This window comes from Enoplosus armatus, chromosome 18, assembly GCF_043641665.1.
Source record: "Enoplosus armatus isolate fEnoArm2 chromosome 18, fEnoArm2.hap1, whole genome shotgun sequence".
Classification (NCBI taxonomy): domain Eukaryota; kingdom Metazoa; phylum Chordata; class Actinopteri; order Centrarchiformes; family Enoplosidae; genus Enoplosus; species Enoplosus armatus.
In genome coordinates, this window is record NC_092197.1 from 3854453 (window position 1) to 3875228 (window position 20776).

The window sequence follows — 20776 nt, forward strand, 5'->3', positions numbered from 1 at the left end:
GACACTTACTGCTGTGTTTTCATGGTAAATGCAACGCAACTCATTTTCATTGAGCACAGGGACGTTTTTTTAGCGGCGCAGCTGAGGTTATACTTATGCAAATTAGGTGGCGGAGGGCAATTTTAGCACTTGTTTTTATCGGCTCTTTAACAACCTCTTACTGCAAAGTCAAGTGAGAAGAATTTTTTTATTTAGAATTTTTTTGCGTATCAAAATCACATAAACCCCTTATTCATGTATGAGTTTGGCCTCTTAGATTTCTAATATAGATTTAAAACTCGTACAAGTTTAAATGCATATCAAAAGACACATTGAAGTGGGATGAAGGCAGAGTCTATACTGGGTTAAATTACAGGAGACCAAAATGATCATCTACATTCTGTGTGAGGTCCCTCTCTTTTAGTTGATTAAGTACCTGAAGCTATCATACAGCAGCAGCAATGATAGGTGTGTCTCAACTCTACTCTTTAATTTATGGGGTGTGCAGAACTTAATGCACGAGTCAAACAGCGTGCATATCATCGTGAATTAATTAATCAAATCATCCAACATGGCACCAGACTCGCAAATTAACCACACCACTTGTTGAACTTATCAACATATTCCACATTTTAAACTGAGAGAATTTAACCAAAGCTTCCATCAAATATCAAATCACTATCTAAACAATCATCTAGTAATGTTACTGGACGTATCATCAAGTAACATTAACAACCTCTTTTGTCCATTTTCTTCCCTTACTTCCCAGTTTGGAGACAGTATGTGGTGGGAAGCCACTGTTCACAGTGAGATGCAGCATTTTTGAGCTTAAACCAGAACTTGTAAGACACACAGTCACCTGCTCACCTTGACGAGAGGTCTTGAAGCTGAAGGACTGGAAGCCCCCAGTGAGGGCTGAGGAGTCGATGACATCAACACCGTACTCACTCTGGCTCCTTCGGTAAAGAGTGACAGCGATGATCAGAAGCACCACTGTCACCACCCCCGCAGCAAGGCCTGAATACAAGGCCACATCACTGCTGTTCTCCACACCTTGGAAAGGAAGAGCGAGTAAGAGAGAGAAGCATATATTTGAGCGACTTTTTGCTTTCTAAGTCTACTTAATTAGGAAGCTAGGACACATTTTCTCCCAGAATAAACTGAAAATCTGAGGAACATCAGGTGAGTTTAAGTTGTGAAAGTCTTTTATAGGAGGCAAGCTACCTTGGTTTCAAACTACTTTAACGCCTTTTTTGTTTTCTCTTCCTCGTCTGCACTGCCTCCTGATGCACAGCTTCATTGTTCCATCCTGGAGTGTTAAAGCTACTAATGAGGAACCTCGGAAGGAAGGCGATTATAATCAACCCAGCACCTGACTGTCATTTCAAACACTGCTTGGCTCTGGTGTTGGAGGCACTCTGTGTTCCACTGGGATAATGTGACAAAACCAATTCATTAAATTAGCTCATCGGCAATGATTATGCTCTATCTGGTCCCACCAGTACTGCAGCGTCCAACTCCACAAAGAACAAGAATGAGAGGGAAATAAAGGGGCTGCTAGCTTGTTCTTGAAAGATAATGAGATCTGTGCTGAAACGGGACATGCTGAGAAATCCTCTAAGTAGCCTGAAGCTCAAATGAGGAGAAATTGACAAAATATGCAAAGCGGCATTAACAGCTACAGTAGCAGGTTAATTGAGGGCTTGGGAAGTTTTGGCAGCCTGGCTGCATTCTTTTTCCCGTTTCTGACAAACAAAAAATACATAACTGTTAAAGGACAAGAGAGGAAAACATGTGCTTGTGGTTTAGTAGGTACAGTATCATATTATTTTTTTTCACTGCACATACTACGCAGCAGTAATCTACGCATAAATGGCCCATTACCCAAGACAGCAGTAATGTATAAAGCAATGGATCTACAGAGGTAACCCGCTGGCTGCTTGGCTCGAAATGTCAACCTGATGTATTACAAAATAATGGTATCAGTGGAAATGTAAAGTATATTGGCACAGAAGTAAAACTGATATCATACGAATAAAAGTAAATAATAATGGTAGAATTGATCATCACCCATCACAACTATCATTGACAATATTGTAGCTAAACAATACAGTTTAACTCCGCAATGTGTAAATGGTATTTACTTGACTGTTTAAGTCCATTAACAAGTGACATGATCCAACATACAGTATGTTATTGTACAAGAGTGAAAATGGATGCCAAGAGTGGAGAAAACACTCACTAACCATCACAATCTCCTGCCTACGCATTTCAACAACCACCAGTCAGAAATCACAACCAGCCTGGAAACTTAGCAGAAATGTTCTTTTCTTATCGGCTAAAATACATGCAATGAGAAGAAAAATGACTTGTATTTTTCACTTATTATTCATACATATTGCGTGTATATTAACCTGTCTGTCAGAACATCATGTATCTGAAATAACTCTCCCCTCCTTTTTAAGTTTGGGGGGAATTCACAATGAGTCATGCAGAATGTGTTAGTTTTCTTAACCACGCCTGTCAGAGTGATTTATCCTTCTTATACCACAGCTACTTTCCAGCCATCAAAATATAAGCATTGTTTCCTATTTTGGGGCGATATGCTCTCTTAGGGTAGCTGCTGCTGCTGATGGTCCTCAATAAAAACACTGCGTTGGCACTATCCTCGCTCATCACACATGGGCTTTATGTTACTCCAACAAATAAAAGAAGTGTAGCCTAGCAACAGCTGACACAAGCAGCCCAAGTATAAGTCATTTATAATGGTGATGATGACGCTAAATAAGAGCAGTGAGGTTATCTGGAAACAAAACCCTCCAGCCAATCAATGTATCGTCTGGTCGTTGCACCTTTCTCCAATCAGAATCAAGTATCTTCCGGGCCATAGCTGTAGACAGCGATATCTTTAAAATAACATATTAGTAAGTAACGAAAGCTGTGGAGAAACTCACCCTGTGGCTTAGCATCATGCAGCAACTTTCGATCTGCAAAGACAGAGAAACATCAGAATTTGAGAGTTTCTCTTTCATCTTTTTGAATACTACAAGTTTACTGTGTATGCGTCCATGCCTGTGCACACTTGTGTGTTATGTATGTGGAGTGCAGTGGATGAATAATGATGATGGATGAGGGTGCTGGTAATGAGCATGATTATAATGACGATCATGATCTAGCCCACACTGCCAAAAACTATGAACAGTTAATCCATAATGACACAGTCCCTGAACACAATGGGTCTGATAGTAATGATGCTAAACTGTCGTCTTTGCTCATTGTTCACCAGTGGAGGGAGATGGTGATGATGTTACCCACTCTGTGTGCAGAGGCCGCCGGTGCAGTTGTCTGTAGCCAGCGCCACCCCGTCACACAGCCGTCCTCCATGTTTGGGCTCCGGAGCTGTACACTCTCTGCTGCGCTGCCTCTCACAGTCTGAACTACACACCGACCACTCGCTCCACTCTCCCCAGCTGCCATCCACTGAGGGAACCAGATACAAATACAAATGTTTAAGAATAGAAGGACGCACATACACAGATTTGACGTGCATAGCGCATGGTTGGAGTACATTGTCGCCCCTTCGTGCACTTTGGACTACATGAAAAAATACAGAAAAAGAAAGTACAGAAGTGAAAAGAAGCTATTTTTTTTTAAACTGACATGACAAAGATGCTCACCTTTCTTGTAAAAGATTCAAACATCAAGCTGGAGTTGAATCATTTAATAGTTCTCTGGGACTTTGAAAACAATTTCAAGGTAAGTAAAGCTGCACTACTATCTTTACAAAAACATTTTCCTCCCCAGGGTGCCAAAATGTTGTGCCATCTTGCTGACTTGGAGCACACAAAGACACTCTGCTTATGCCACACTTCATCAAGTTCTCCACCTCCAAATGCTCCAAAGGTTCCCTTCTTCCTGCTAATCTAAACGCAAATGCACCCTGTTCATGTTCAAACTCAGATGTGGGAAAAAGAATCCTTCAGAAGGAGGCAGTTGGCAAAGAGGAGATAATGTTTGGAGGAGTGCACTGCCTTCCCCTGATAATGTTTTCTTCTTAAACCTGATGAGCATTTTCCTTTATACTGGTGCCGTGGTTGAAATCATAAATTTGGGCTTGTCTTGGAAAAAAACACTTGGGAAAAGCTGATTACACATAAGTTTTGATAACTGGAACTGCTGCTCTGCTCTTCCTCTCACAACCTACGCTTCTACTGTTTGTTTCTCTCTCTCAGGCTCTCTTCATCCCTTTCTTTTTTCACCGCTCTCACCATTTCCCATTCATTTTCTCCTCATTTGATGTTTTTGTAAAGGTCCACTGCATTAGATTTCAGACACAAACGACTGTCACTATCAGCAGTGGAGATGTGCAGTGCATTCACTATGAAATGTAACTGGTTGAAAGGAAACTATACCGATAACTACAAAGCATACCTCAAGCTTTTAGACTGATTTCTTTCCTTCAAAGCTGACACAGTTCTCTGTCAATTTCAGGTATTAAAATCAACTTACAGAGACTTTAAACTCTCGTGAGTAATCAATCACAGAGACCATTTTCACTCTCACGCCACATTTCTTTATTATTGTGTCGTAATGCATTTGTGAGCAGAGAGAAACCTCTACACATTGATGAACTCAAGGACGTGCTGACATTGAACATTCCTAGCGTTGGCTGCCCAACAGCAGTCTAAGCAGTTAAATTTAAAGCTCGGGCTGCAGATGGTTAAGTTAGCTTAGCATAAAGACTGGGAGAACAGCTGGCCTGGCTCTGTGGTAGAAAATCAGCCTAACAGCACCTCTAAAGCGCACTAATTAACGCATAATATCTTGTTTGTTAAATCTGTGCAAAGACAGAAGTGGGAACAAGTAGAGTAAAAAAGACTAACATAACACAATTCAGTCCAAATTTCACAGATGCAACGCAATGTATAGAATGATATTTAACATGTTAATTAGTGAGCTTTAGGCTGATTTTGTTACCTTTGGATAGAGCCAGACTAGCCGTTTCCCTCTGCTTTCAGTCTTTATGTAAAGAGCGAAGCTAACCGCCTACTGGCTATAGCTGTATTAAAGAGGCAGATATAAGAGCGGTATTAATCTTCTCATCTAACTCTTAGCAAATTAGCATTTTTCCCCAAAACGTCACACTATTCCTTTCATGCAAGAAATAATAATATTGGCCATGAATGCAATGCAATCAAGCACCTAAATCCTTTAGGTTTCCTTGAATTGGATTTTTACGACTTGAACAGAACTATTCACTAGAACCTGTGAGGTGGGAGGACAATTTCAAAAACTCTTTTAACCACATGCACAAACACTGACAGCACGGATGTCTTTGTGCTCACCTGGACACAGTGTGTTGCAGGTGCTCTTCTGTACGGACATGCCCTCACAGAAGGCTCCCCCATTGAGAGGGGCTGGATTTGTGCAAGTGCGAGAACGTTTCTGCACACCGCGGCCACAGCGTACATTGCAGGGAGACCAGTCTGTCCACGATGACCAGCCTCCATTCACTGTATGTGCCAAAGGATGAACAGATACTGCATGAAAGAAAAGTGGCCTACATTCTGTGGTTAACAACATATTTTCGGTCATGAGTGACTGAACAGAGGTGAACTCTAACGTGACAACTGAGATGTCTTTACAAAGATGATCAATGGTGTCCTCCCTTCCGTCTACTTACACGTCTTCCTCTGATTTGTTGCCCAAAATAATGCGTGATGATTGACTTATCAGCTCATTTGCTGCCTTAGCACGGGAAGAAATATTATGTCCCGCTATTGTACATCTGTCTGAGGCTATCGGGAGTAGTAAGCCTGTCAGAGACTTCATTAGCATTAAGGAAATTAATGATTGATGGGCCTCAACAACGGGGTGTCAGAAAGAATTAGATGAATTCCAACAGCAGCTAAATGTCCTCCCTGAAAAAATAAAAGTAACAGGATGAAAGGTCAGAAAAATGAGCACTGAAACACTCCTATTAACAAGGTGCTCCTCTGGTGTGAAAGGAGGTGGTGCTAGTATGACATTATAATTTCACTTATTCTCCTTTGTCTCCACAGAGCTCTCTATGGGGCTATAAAAAAACCCCACAGAAAACAGCGTCTGCTGGCCTGCAGCTACATAAAGCGTTCCACACAAGGTGTTTAGTGCTGGTAGATAAAAGCTGGGGAGTTGTGACAGCCCACGTCACTGCCTTTCCCACCATTAATAATTGAGTTCTTGTAAATATTGTGCCTGTGTCTCCTTGTTTTCACACATGAGGGATCACTTGCCCATTACCTGTTAATTAGACTCTTGTGTGAAAAAGGACCACACGCTGTGGTTGAGCAGTGCTTTTTGTATTAATGACTTTGGGGAATTTGCTTATGGTGACAATCTGACAGCCTACTTCTGTGGTGAAAATTGATGTTTTGATGAAGACAAGAAAGCTGTTTGACATTGTTTTGATCACATGTGCTACAAACCTAAAGAATTATACCAGATCTCTATTGAAAAATAAGAAAAAATATATCTGGGATTTGATATCTTACCGTAGACTACAACAGTGGCGGTTGCACTGCGTCTCTTGGCCACAATGTTGCTGGCAACGCAGGTATAGTTTCCAGAATCAGAGAGACGGGCTTCTGAGATGATGAGATTATGGTCACCTCTTGTATCAATGACACCTTCAGAGCTGAGAGGCTCTTCATTTTTCAGCCACTCCACCTGAAAAACAGAGTAAATGAGTCACTCATCAGGCTAAAGGCTTTCATGTAGACACAAACACATTCAAAGATGAGACAGATGAAATGATCTGATCAGTGCTAAAATAGACCATATGCTGTAAGTGACTTTTCTGTGGTCTGATATAGAATATATTTTTCTTTTATCATAGTTTCAGGTTATAATGACTTACTGACATCTGCAGTAGTGAGAGTGTGTAGCCCGTCATAACAGACATGATGTGAGGAAAGTGTGATTCCTTAACACTGAATATTCAGCAGTCTCTCATAATAACAGTTTGTTTGTAACATGTTTATTTGTATGTTGGGTGAATTTGTGAACTTGTATTTGTATTTCAGTTCGAAAATATGTTCATGGATGGATTCTAAAGTGGATGTTATTTAACATTAATTACATAAAAGTGGACACTGTTAAAATATTTCTATTACTACTTCAACTGTAACTGCAGCTAGCATTCTATTACAACCGTTTAGCTATCAATTACTTTTAGCTAACTGCAGTTAACCGTCAGCATCGTTGTTAGCTAGCCAACTATTTCAGCCGTTTATCCATCACTTTGACTGTAGCTAGCATTCTATTCTAACTGTTTATCAATTACCTTTAGTTAACTATTTCAACAGCTAGCTAACTGTCAGCATACTTTTAGCTAGCCAACTATTTCAGCCGTTTATCCATCACTTTGACTGTAGCTAGCATTCTATTCTAACTGTTTATCAATTACCTTTAGCTAACTATTTCAACAGCTAGCTGACCGTCAGCATACTTTTAGCTAGCCAACTATTTCAGCCGTTTATCCATCACTTTGACTGTAGCTAGCATTCTATTCTAACTGTTTATCAATTACCTTTAGCTAACTATTTCAACAGCTAGCTAACTGCCAGCATACTTTTAGCTAGCCAACTATTTCAGCCGTTTATCCATCACTTTGACTGTAGCTAGCATTCTATTCTAACTGTTTATCAATTACCTTTAGCTAACTATTTCAACAGCTAGCTAACTGTCAGCATACTTTTAGCTAGGGTTAACTAAACTTTCAACTGTTAATTCTCAGCCTATCTTTCGCTAGCTAACTTCCGTTTATCAATTACTTTTACGGTAGCTAGCATTCGATCTCTGTTCTACTACTTTCAGCTAACTATTTCCACCTTTAACCATCAGCTAACCTTTATCTAGCTAACTATTTCAACCATTTATCCATTACTTTTACTGAGGCTAGCATTCTGTTTCAACTGTTTATAAATTACCAACTGTTTAATGTTAATCATTAGCCTACTTTTAGCTAATTATTTGAACTGTTTAAGCTAAATTATTAGTTTTAGCTAACTATAGAAACTGCCTTATCCATTACTTCTAGCTCACTATTTCAACTGTGTACCAGACTTTACTCCATATTTATAAGACTACAGTATAAGACATATCTAGATGGATAAGAGTATAGAAAGGCGTTTATATATTTGTTGCAGTTGTATATTTTACATGTTATGTTATGTTTCAGTAATGTTAAATGAAGGTAGAATTATACACAGTCGTAATGCAAGTGTCAGTATTCAGTGATCAGTTTATCAATTTATGTCAATTTATCTATACCAGCCCAATATCATATATCACAAACTTGCCTCAAGGGGCTTCACAATCTGTACAGCATACAACTCCCTCTGTCCTTACACTCTTGATTTGGAAAAAATGCAGTAGGTGGGTCACATCTTGTATCGTTACCAATTCAGTAGCAGTGTAGTGAGTCAAAGTAATAAGGAACTACAAAATAAAGGACGCTCTGTTGATGCTCCTCTTCCCGCATGACTGGCCCTGTAAATTGCTATTAATGTGCCACTGGCTTGAGCTTTTCATTGGGAGAGACGAGCTGGGGCATGAGGGAGTGGGGTTTGATTTATGGCAGTGTATTTGAGGATTAAAAACTCCACCCCACCGGGAACTCCATGTGTTTGTGCACGGGGGTTGTACTCCAGTGTGTTTGGACGTGTGTGTGTGTGTGTGTTTTGTGGAGAGTGTCCATTTGCCAAGGGAATATAACCCCAGCCAACAAACTCAGAGATTGCTTTGCTCTTTCGAAGCACCCTGGATGAAAAAATTGAGCCGGGAAATCAATAAATCAGGAGTCATGTTGTCACAAACGTTTTTTTTGCTCCTTTTGATGGTCCAAGAAGTCTTTCATCATGTGCCTTTAATTTAACTTTTTTCATCATTTGGCTGCACAGCTTTCAAGACAAACCAACCAACCACACTGGTGGGCTGCATCGGTCATTCTATCAATCCTTGTCTTTATATTTTTGCCTTTCCCCATTTCACACCGTCAACGTCTAATCAACCCCTGTGTTGCTGTCCTGTGTTGTATTACAGTCTCCACAGCTGCTACCATCAATCTACTCAATTATGGGAGCAGTCAGTTTCAACCTTCCACGGTGGAAAAATAGAGCAAATTTCTATTTTAATCATACAAAATTCACTCTTATCTTGTGGTTTCATCATACAATTATTATTACAAGGATTATTTATGCAATCACATTATAATCTTGTATTTTGCTTCAAGTCCTGACGAACTCTTATTCTTTTTCAATCTGTCTATCTATCTATCTATCTATCTATCTATCTATCTATCTATCTAGAGAGTTCTTATGCTGTAGTATTATAAATATAGAAGAAAGTCTGATACACAGTTGTTCTTCCTGAATGTTCAAAGATCTGTAACCAACTGCTGCCCCATTTAGTATCTGGAAAGTACTGAATTAACCTTGACAAGTAGGAGGTGTGTGCTTTATCACCTTCTCTGCAAATACCGCAGCCTCTTTCATGAGAGCTTGACAGAGGTGAGCTCTGTTGTTTTTACCAGGGTCACATTATACATAGCCTGTGTATTGTCTGCAGTATTTGAAGAGATTTTCTCTCAAAGGCATCTCTAATGTCACAGAGAGACGATTGTAAAGGCTCAGTAAAAACAGGTTTGAACCAAAAAGCACAACTCTGAGACCAGGCCAGCAAGATAAAAAGTTCACATTTACTCAAGGTCGAAAACAGGCAGGCATGGAGAGATGAGGCAAACTTATCAAATAGCGGATCAGGGTAGCAAGCAGGTGTCCAAAAGGCAGGCAGGGGGTCATAACAGGCAAAACTCAGGCAGGCAGAGAAAATGGCTGGACCACTAAGGCAGAAGCATAATAGACGATCTGGCTGGGAATAAATGGAGATGGAAGTGGGCCGGTATGCATGCTATAAGGCTAATGGGGAATGGTGGGAACACGGGGGTTACTGCAGGGCAGGTGGGAGTGGCAGGGATCTGAAACGGCAGCAGAGTTAGTACACAGCAGGGGAAACAAGCAGACAAGGAAAATGTGATAGTAGGAATTGGCTGACATTGTGACAAACCAAGTCTTTAGAAGCTGTGCAGATAATGAACCAACAGCTGACTTTCTGAACTGACCCGACAGGTTATCTGGCGTCGTACGAGCAACAAATTACATTTAGAGGAAGATTCAAGCTGCAGCTCCAGTCTTTACTTTTATATCTTCACTCTCAATAAAACGCAGGCTATTTTTACTCAACTGCATGTGTTGTTATGATGTGAGAAAAGGTCACATTCATTAAATGGCGATGAAGCTATTGGTCAACAACTATTAGATAAGAAGTTATATAATTAAACAAGGTCAGTGTTGGGAGGTCAGTTTTGCAACTACAATCACTGAAGATCAATTCAAACACATATTGCTGCTGTATGTCTACTCAGTGTATTAATGTATGATATCAAATTAGCTGAAAATACGCTTCAATTCATTAAAAACAAATCCCCACAACAACTAAAACTAAAGAACTATTTTCCTGCAGGCAGCAGGCAGCTATAAACAAGTGTGATGGAGAAATATAATGTGTGGGAATTCACTGAATTGAAAATTAACCCCCAACCCTTTGTTCTCTCAAGACACGTATTCAGATGGGATGCAAGGAAGTATAGCCAAAATTGAACTTGACAGGTACAAAGATTTAACCATTATGTTTTAAATTAAATATATCTCAACATTTAGTGGATAATATGTCACCTCAGGAAATACAGAGTAAAACTAAATGCATTGCCTAAAGCAAAAGAATTCAGAGGCGTGCTGCACTGCATTACATTTAACGCATTCTTTTTTCAATGACAAATCTAATTTCCATCGCAAGTAAAAAATAATGAGCTGAATAAATGTGCAACTACTCTCTATTTTGCAGCAATCTTTCATTGATCAGTCTATTTACATTCACAATGTACCAGAAAGTGCGAAGTCATTGGTGTGCATTCAGTTTGTGTTGCTCACAGACCTGCATGTGTTCTAGCTAAAGGTGGCGAACAAAGCAGCAGATATAATCTTAAGATATAATACAACACATTACCTTATTACCCTTGAGTTGAATCAAAAGTTATCTGACTACAATAACCAAACCGTATAAACTTAATTATGGTTCTTTCCTTGCAGAGGAAGTGAATTGCATTATACGATATTGTGGGTGTAGGGTTGTCCACCTCCTGCGGGTAATGTGGGATAAACGATAAATGACAGTAAAGAAACAGTGAAGAATCTGTGAAACGCCATAACGTTTTCCAGTGTCTTAAATCAGGATCATTGAAATGATACCGCTCGTATCTTTCTAAGTGAGCGATCAAACTTTTTATTACTGTAACACGGACCACGGGAAAGTAAGTAAGCACTTATCATTCAACCAGCTCTGGGTGCAGCATTATGTTTTACTCATTAGTGTCTTTTGTAATTCATTATACTTGACAACAGGAACCGACTTAACTGAATTAAGGCTGACCATGAAAGGTTTTATGCTGCATTCTCCATGGAGGTACAGTGTAAACAGTAGGTATATATGTACAGACAGGTGGGTAAGGTGGCTGTCTGCTAGTACTTCCTCTAAAGTGGCCTCTGTGACAAGCCTGCCTCCTCCTAAAGTTGCTGTTTTGTATCTCACTGTAAACCTCGGCTCAAGCCCTGATACTATATTGACAAGCCCCATCGGCGGCATCTGATACAGTACATGCCATTATGATGCTAGGCGACAAGATCATGGCTAATGATCAAAACCTTTTAATCATATTTGTTCACTATCTGACAACAAAACACTCTTATATACTTAATACTTAACATGAGGCCAGGGATTGCTGTGGCCTGCCATCAATGAATGGATAGTGGAAACACACATTATTTCACCATTTGCCAAAAGAGTGTGTGCCACTTGCCTGCTATTATGGCAACCCACTGCAAAGTGGCTGGCATGCACTGTAAAGCTCTCTGACATGCCACTCTGCCCCAACATTCGTCATTGAAGATTCAAGGATGCGGGCAAGATTTTTTGGCAGGCTCATCCCAACCTGCCTGAGTGTATTTTTATACAGTGTGGTGGAATATAACTAAGCACATTTACTGTATTTAAGCTACTTTATACCTCTACTCCACTACATTTCAGAAGCAAATATAGTACTTTTTACTCCACAACATTTATTTACTTTAGTTACTAGATTGTTAATACAGTTAATTAAATTGTTTATATACAGCCCACAGTAGAGGGCTCATTTTGAGCTCATACATTTACAGTAGTCTTCTGAAAAATCCTGAGTTATTGTTTTAAAAGATTACGAATATTAACATTAAGTATTATATATATGATAATGTGGCTCTAATAATATGAATAATAGAAAACCTTCCCAACTTCACTGTAATATAAAATAAATGTAATGTGAATTAAAACTTTTACACTAAACAAGAAAGATTTCGTAATAAGAAATAATAAAAAATATTCACAGATCTACTTAAATCAATCAGTAACTGCTGTGTTTACAAAAACAGACTGAAGGGGGGGGGGGGGCGGCTGGTGGTCTGGACTTCTGGGATTCTTGGGTCACCAGAATGTCTGCCACACTTAAAAACACAACTTTCTGATCAATGCTTTTTAGTTGGTATCGATAACAAGTGAGCCGTGTTTGAGTGATGAAGTATCGATTACTACGGTATTGATCATCACTGAGGATCATTCACTCACCCTCTCTGCAACACCGGTGAATATTTTACACTCTCTGTCCCTGCTCCCAATATTGGCTCTGTGTTGTAGTGTGGCAATACTGTTGTTGTTTGTCTTTATTTGCATTATATTTATATTTATTGCTTTTAATTTGTGTAACTAGCCTGTGTGTGTCTCTCATAGACATTTTCAAATGTATGTGTGATCAAAACAAATTCATCGCATGTGTGCCTGCTCTTCCAAACGTACCGAACCGTGTTTACATGTATTTATAGAATGGCGGCAGTGGCTGCTGCCATCCCATATGTTTTTTTTTGCCTTAGTGATATCACTTTTCAAACACTCGAATTAATGGAAAAAGTATTATTTTTGAATTGTAATGAAGTACTGGGAAAATAACGTCAACATTTGTTTAAAGAAGTGCAAAGTTCATACTAATGTTACCAGTTTCCCTCCTCCGGAAACTATGCAGACGTCCTAAAGGACATATGAGCTCAGTGAGCACAAAGGGATAAGCAAAAATAGACGACAGAAGAAGAAAGGTGTAACTTAACTTAACAGCCTCCGTTGTTATCTTCCTTTGTGTAACTGACCACAGAATTATCCCTCTAGTCTCGCTGTGATCGTAGGAGTAGAAAAAATGTGAATTCTGTTTGGTGGTGAGGGTTCGTTTTTTGGGGCCCTTATCTCAGGGAATTCTTACGCTGAAGAAAATTAAAATAATCGTCCGTCTCATGTTTGTGCTTTGATTTATCTCTCTCACTCTGCCCCTCCTCTACTCTTTTCCAGTGTTCGCTGCAGGAAGTGTATAAACCCAGAGTGTGATTTGCATTCTGTGTCGGTCCTGGAGTCTCCCCTTCGGGGGGGGAAGCGATAGAGAGATGCACATGCTGATGAGAAGGCAGGGACAGGACGGTCTCAAATGAGCCTGATAAGCTAGTGCCTGGGGAGGACGGGAAACGGATTTGCTTAATTGGCAAATTTGTTCGACTTAGATAGCAGCCAACAGTGTTGAAATACACCACACCTAACCCGGCTGACCAGGCCTTACGGCCGTGTGCTGGTCAAGGCTACTACGTTGACCATTAAACAGCAGCTAATTTAAACTGTTCCACGCTGTGTCCCCCTCAAAGTTTTCACTGCAACTTTTGTCTTGTTTCGTAACAGCTCATTTCCAGCCAGACGAGACAGAGAGAGAGAGAGCAAATTAAAACGAACTTATATTGAAAGCAGCATCAAATGGTCAGCAGGGGGGTCCATGAACCATGCAGCAGAGTTTCATTTTTCTGATAGCTTCAAGCTGTTTGAAGAGATCGAGATGAGAGAACCCAGAGGCCTGGAGCACTCTGTTTATGTGCAGAAAGGTATCATCTTCAAAAAAAAAGTATGTCTTCTTCAAGTCATTCCGATTCCTCCCTGCATCAGGCCTAAACACTCAATTATTCTGAAAGCAAATGTAATGACCTACATTTACAATCATTTAAATGGGAAGTGAAAGCGACACGGAGACGATTACAAAGCATTGCAGTAGGTTTTGTTCCATCTGATTCAATTAAGGTTGAGTTTCATTAACAAGCGCCCTCTCCTCCTTTCACTTGCCTCATGCCTGCACCCTCTCTGCCTTCCCTCAGTCATGTATGGCCTTCTCTCGATGCAACAATGACTTTCATGAAATCACATTAAACAAATGAGCCCTCCAAATCTGACAGCAGCATATTCTAGAGGCGGGGGTGGCTAAACCCTTGTTTTGTCCTTGGTTTATCTCCACACCATCTCTGGAAATGTTATGTTCCTCACTGAATAATTACATTTTAAGTACTCCAAATGACTTTGGATGAGAGGCTTGATGATTAATTACACTTGGTAAAGAATACTTGGGGAGTTAATGTGGGGCTAAAGATTGTAAAACAGTTTTTTTCTAAAGTTATTGGAGACCTTTTTTTCTCCCCCTCCACTAAACTTTTAGCCATATACAAAGCCAGCCACAATTTTCACTTCACTCGTCAAGAGCAGGCAAGACTTAATAGATTTGCTTGGATGTCACTTTAAGTAGGCTGAACAATAGATGTTTGACAGTTTTCTCCTTAAGTCAGACTTTAACACGAACCCTTCCAACATGCCGGATAAAATAATCACTTTCCTGGATGTGACAAACACCTCGCAAAATCAGTTGATGCCTGAAAATGGGCCATGTTGTTCAAGAGTCATGCTTCGATTCATATTTGCAACACCTATTTTAAATGTGTTTTTATAAGGTTCGGAAGTTCAAACAGTCCCTATACTGATTGGTTGGGCTTACTGCCCTTAATCAATCATAATATGCCATGGCGACGACTGAGCTGAGCTGAGATGTGTAGTGTCGCTTTGTGAGGCGACAAAATCTTAAGTCCAGTTATTAAAAGTGATTTGACATCTGTCCCTTTACAACATTCAACAGTTGGAAGCTAGCAAGCTAGGCTAACTAGCATCCTTGCTGAAAGTAGCCTAGCTTGGCAATGTTGTCTTTGTGCCACATTGTTATTTCAGAACACAGAGTAACATATGGGAGTGCTCAAAGCACAGATGGGACTATGCAATGGCTAACTACCCCCCCCCCATTGATAGCCTGTTGCACCAATGAAATTACCAGCACGGACATCAGCAATAAGAACACTACTGTAGAGGGCGCTGTCGCTGCAGATAAATAAGTGACCACATTTTTGACTAAATAAGTATACAAGTAAAAACAAACACTGAGCATATATCAACAATTAATTTCAGCTTTAAGAAAAATGATTATGTGATTATTATGCTCCAATCAGAGTCAATAATGTATTAAAGTGAATATAATTTGTATTCTAAACGGCTCCCTGTCCGTAAAAAGTGAAAAGATTTGGCCATCTTGACTCTTGTCACCAATAAACTGAAGCGGACTTAAGCTGTTTTACTATGATACGTTCTCTGTGGTCGGACTTACAGCGTGCACAGATTATTGCCTCTATCACTGCTGGGATAGATAATATGGCATTCTCTGACTTTCATTAACATCCAACACAGCAGCCCAGTAAAGTCCCGGGTGGCTTAGTTACAGTAAGATGCGGATAAAGTTCTTCTCTCTCTCTCTCGCTGTTAGTGTTCCCTCTGAGAACATGAGGAGAGCAGCGACATAAGGGGATTTCAACTGTAAAGTCGGCTGTACAGCGTTTATGTCTTAAAACAGCATGCAAAGTTGGGACTCATTTCATTTCCATCTTGTGAACAGAGCTCTTATTGTCAGCTCCCAAAATTAACTGTTTGCATTTCTTCAACATCACAAGTATTAATTTCCATCAGGATCCGTTGCAAATTGCAAAAGCATGAAAGATTCAAATAAATGTCATGACCAAAATAAATTTGCCTCCGAATACAAATAGATTTCAACAAATCACACTGCATCATGACCTCAATTCTTTAAACTCAAACTGTAGCTGAGCAGCAGCTTCTCTCTGAGCCCAATTTCACAGCGCTGGTTACAAAAAAAGGCTTTAACCTCTCAGCAATGCCTAAAGTCATGAAAAGAGAAAAGTACAGCCACATCCCAAACTCTGAATGTGAGAATCTTTTTTTTTTTTCCTGGTGCAAGTCAAACTAGAGGGAGCTGGATTTGTCCCTGCATTATTTACTATTACCATTCTCTTTGTTAGCCAGAGTCACATTAATGAATGCATGAGGAGTTGCCTATTTGATGACCACAATGCATGGGGGAGACTCGTGGTACACCGATGCTCCATTTGTGTGAGCTGAATCATTCATCACACACACACACACACACACACACACATAAAAATGCACAAACACAGTTTTATGTGCATTATGAGTGCTGCTGAAGGAGTCCATGGTCATCTTTAAGGAGTCTTAAAACCCCAATTTACATTTGTTTTTTTGATCAAAGTTTTATTAATATGACAGCCAGCAGGAGAGAATGTTTGGGCTATATAAATGTCAGGTACACATTCCCACACAAGTGCTGACTTTCAGCTTGAATTTCGGATGAACAGTGTTGAGTTGCAGCGCCTCTTATATGGTCTTCCAAATTTATGGAAAACCCAATAGACAAGATAAAATAGGTGATCAAATAATATTTATGTCTCAGTCTACAGACGTTAGCAGTGATTACCTGCCAGGTCTGCAGATGTCTTCGGGCTTGATCACGTCTGGCTAGTTTAAGGGGCTTTAACACACACACACACACACACACCCTCAATAAATATCACCCAAAGATGTTTCTGTTTTATGCTTATTTCCCCATGAATAATTAATGTTATAGAGAAATACTTAAGATCTGAAGCAAAGTTTACCCTCATCATTGTTTCATAACAAATCTAATGAGCTGGAAAAGAGCTCATTCTGATTGTGCTGAATGTGATTAAAAAGACAGATTTACAGATGAAAATCAACCATTTCTGTGTTTTACTGCCGTTTACAAACATCTCTGATGTAAACAAAGCTTTAACTATCAGCATCATGAAATATTAATAATTTATTTGTCAGTGTATGTAAAGACCTGTCTGTCATTTTGGGAGTAATAGCAGGGTTCCGGTCCTGTGCTTTGAAATTTTCTGGTCGGGCTGTCATTTTGTTTACGTATGGATCACGGACTGTGTCTTTAAGTAAATGCAAAGCTTCAGATGCCTGGGCACACAGGCTTTGATACTGACATATCTGCCTACTGAGCCTTCACATGAAGGCACACAACATCAGAGAGCAGCACAACACACACACACACACACACCACTCAACAGGACGGTCCGCAAGAGCCTCATTTTATATTCATAGTTAAAATTAAAATGCCAATGACAGGCTCTCTCTTTCAGACACACATAAACACATAAACAGGGGGAGAGGGAATGATAGTGAGAGTGCAATGAATACATGACATCTAAATAAGTCATAGTCGTACAGCCTTTTACTAGAGAACACAGCAAACAAAGAAACCTAGATATTACTCCAAGTATACGAATGATCACTCTGACTTGAACAGTACGAGCCCGAGAAACTAAACAAATGGCATCTTCAGCTCATCAACTGCAGCGCCGGCTTATACTAAACAGAGGAGAAAAGCGTAAAATGTGTCCGAGGCTGGAGAGCAACAAAACATTGTACCATGAAAACAGAGTTACAGTGCAAGTAAAGCAGACAGATGACTGCTCCTCTCCAGGCAACACAGGAGAAAACGCTGCTTGTTTGATGTACAAGAAGCCCTCACCTCAGCCACAGGCACTCCCTCTGGGGGACGACAGTGCAACACAATCATGCCATTCAGAGGCACCTCGGTGCCTTGGGGGTCCTGCTCAAAGTTCTTCCTCAGGTCTAGGGATGAGAATAAACAGCTTGCATTAAAGAACAACTACAACAGCATTAAGGAGCACCAAAAAAATGCAATTTGTTTCAAGCGTGACCTTCTCCCATCACACATACATGGAAAAAAAAAAAGAAGATCCCTTCTACAAAATCACGGCACCAGTTTGAAGAATAACCTTTTCAGGGAGAATAAGGTCAGTCTGGTATCAAAGTGACATGGAAGTTGCTTACAGGCGATCCGGACAGTTGCCTTGCGGCTCTTGGAGGTTCCCAGGTGACTCCAGGCGACACACAGACACCAGTAATCCTCCGGGCCATGAAAGTCCTCCACCTGCTGACGCGAGACGTTGATCATCACCTCGCGGATCTTCAGCCCTGCAGACGAGATGGTTGAATGCATAGATCGGCTTTCATTATATCACAGGAATGATCCATCAAAGAGATGAAGATTCGTGCGGACAGATTGATGAGTGAAATTTGAATCTGATAGGATTATCAGCAGTAAACAGATGCCAGGAGGAGAAGGAGGACAGAATGCTAGTCACACCAAATACATTTCAGGGATTTTGTTGTATTTGTATTTAACCACTTCATTGCGAATAAAGATATCTATGTCATTACTGGTCTTTTGGCAAACCCTTGTTAAAGCTTCAGTTTTGGGAAAACAGATGGCCAGCAATGCAAAATGCTGGTTGTACTTGAAATTGCTGGTGAGCCATCATAGCCTCTTTCAGTATCTGTAAAACATAATCCATTTATACAGAAGTGACACTAAATGCTTTCCAGTGGAGGCATTAACTGAGAGGAGGAACACACCAGTCTATTATTTTGTTTTAAGGGAGAGCGTGGGCACTCATTTTTTTTTTTTTTTTTTTTTGAAAAACATTTGCAGGGGCTATAATTTAAGGTAGAAAAGAGAGGCAAAACAATGCAATTAAATACTGCATGGGAACACAGATACAAATAATCTATTTCTGCAGCAGAACTTGTCACACAGGTCATTCGTTAATATCTATATATTGTCTGTGATAATGAGCTATGCGTGAGGCGACCATTTTCTGAGACAACTGATGGGAATTTAAAAGCCTGGTATTTCGATTTTGCCCGGACTGTGCACAAAAGATGACAGGCCTGGACCATTTACGTATAATAGGGTGGCTTTCTTTGGGTATCTAGGAAATTGCAGCTTTCAACCAACATATGTGATGTCTGTCTAAAAACCTGAACTTTAGTCAGCCGACTTGAATAGATGTATTAATAAATGAATGCAGAGTTATGAACAGCTAATGTTTGGTGTCAACTCTCCAACCTCATCACTCCCAGCAGCATACAATTAAAATGCACAGAGGGGGAATGGGGAGTGACAACAACAAATACCCAACCCCTCAAAGAGAACCAGTATTGGAGCCGATGGGTAGACTCTGCCATGGAGGTGACGCTGATTAAAAGGCATATATGAACTGCAGTGATGCAGTTGCGTTTGCAGTGAGCTACAGTAGAAGCAGAAGCGTAAACAGAGCATAACTGTGTAGTGGGTGTCACACGTGGGAGTAGCAGTGTGATTCAACTTATCTACTATAACTAGCTACTGAGCTTCACTCCATGCATCGCCGATTACAGCCAGGCATGTTTTGTTCTTTCTTTGTATAAACAGAAGACTGTGTTTTGCGAGCAAAACTCACAGAATTTGTCCTCAGTTCTGATCAGTAACACAACTGCACAACGCCGACTGTAAAAGATTTACATTAAATACATTGGAACAAAGAAAAATGCCATAACCTAATTATATTTTATGGCTAAAGTAAAGTTAAAGTTATAATTCTTAAGATTTAAGTCCTGGTTGATTTGGCGACACCGGTGGTTACTGGTGGTAACAGCAAGTGATGTTAAATACTTCAGCGAACACTTATTACACAGCTATTATATCAAAAATACAACAGAGTGGTGTATCTGATTACAGTGCAGCCAAACAAACTCACATTGTTTTGATAAAAAAGAATCAATAATTGGCCTTTTTCCAGCATATGCTGCCTATTGCCTGCAACTCTAACTGTGGCTGGTTACTCCTTGCAATAATTAATATTGATCAGCTGCCAAAGAAACGCGCTAACTCCAGTGACAAATACAATGCGTTTGCAAGGCACCCTGTGTTTCGCCAGATGAATGCTTTCAATGTGCTAGCAACAAGGGGAAATGTTGGCTTTGCATTAGCAGTAAATTAAAGCTCTGACACGGCTGAATTAACAGTTAATAATGAGGCTCATATCGATCAGATAAAATTACAAACAGTAACGCTGAATTACAAAGTGTAGGTTGGCAATTTTAAAGTCCCTGCGGGAATGGCAGACTCCACCACTAACAATGAAAATTATATAGAAAGGTAATCACAGAATGTAAATATATTAAATGGCTATTCTGAAAAAAACGTTGACCATAACGTAGTATTAAAAGGATTATAACTTTAAATAATAAAAATGCAGTATATTTTTCTTGTTATTTATTGGTTTAAATCTACTATTTCTAAAAACATATGACAATAATGTACCGTTTTATGAAGGCAGTAAATCAATAAAGGTTGTGCTTTACACAGATTTTTAGTACAGCTAACAAGTCGTGCCTAACAACACATCTCAGAGCAGCTGTTCAAAAATCACTGTAAAGCTCGGCCTCTCGTGGCTTATTGCTTAATTACGCAGCCCTACACTTGTAGAGGAGTTGTCTCTCTACAGGCTTTTGCCATCAT

General features: G+C 39.9%; 1 protein-coding gene across 1 annotated transcript in view; it reads right to left on the reverse strand.

The window, feature by feature from the left end:
* The window catches only part of LOC139300969 (netrin receptor UNC5D-like), a 132486-nt gene that overhangs the window by 17667 nt on the left and 94043 nt on the right, over positions 1-20776 (reverse strand). The window contains exons 3-9 of the mRNA XM_070924188.1: positions 18265-18408; positions 17939-18042; positions 6513-6687; positions 5325-5492; positions 3295-3459; positions 2934-2966; positions 847-1032 (exon numbers count right to left, since the gene is read on the reverse strand). Coding sequence (XP_070780289.1) covers positions 847-1032; positions 2934-2966; positions 3295-3459; positions 5325-5492; positions 6513-6687; positions 17939-18042; positions 18265-18408 — 975 coding nt within the window. The remainder of the gene's footprint in view (positions 1-846; positions 1033-2933; positions 2967-3294; positions 3460-5324; positions 5493-6512; positions 6688-17938; positions 18043-18264; positions 18409-20776) is intronic.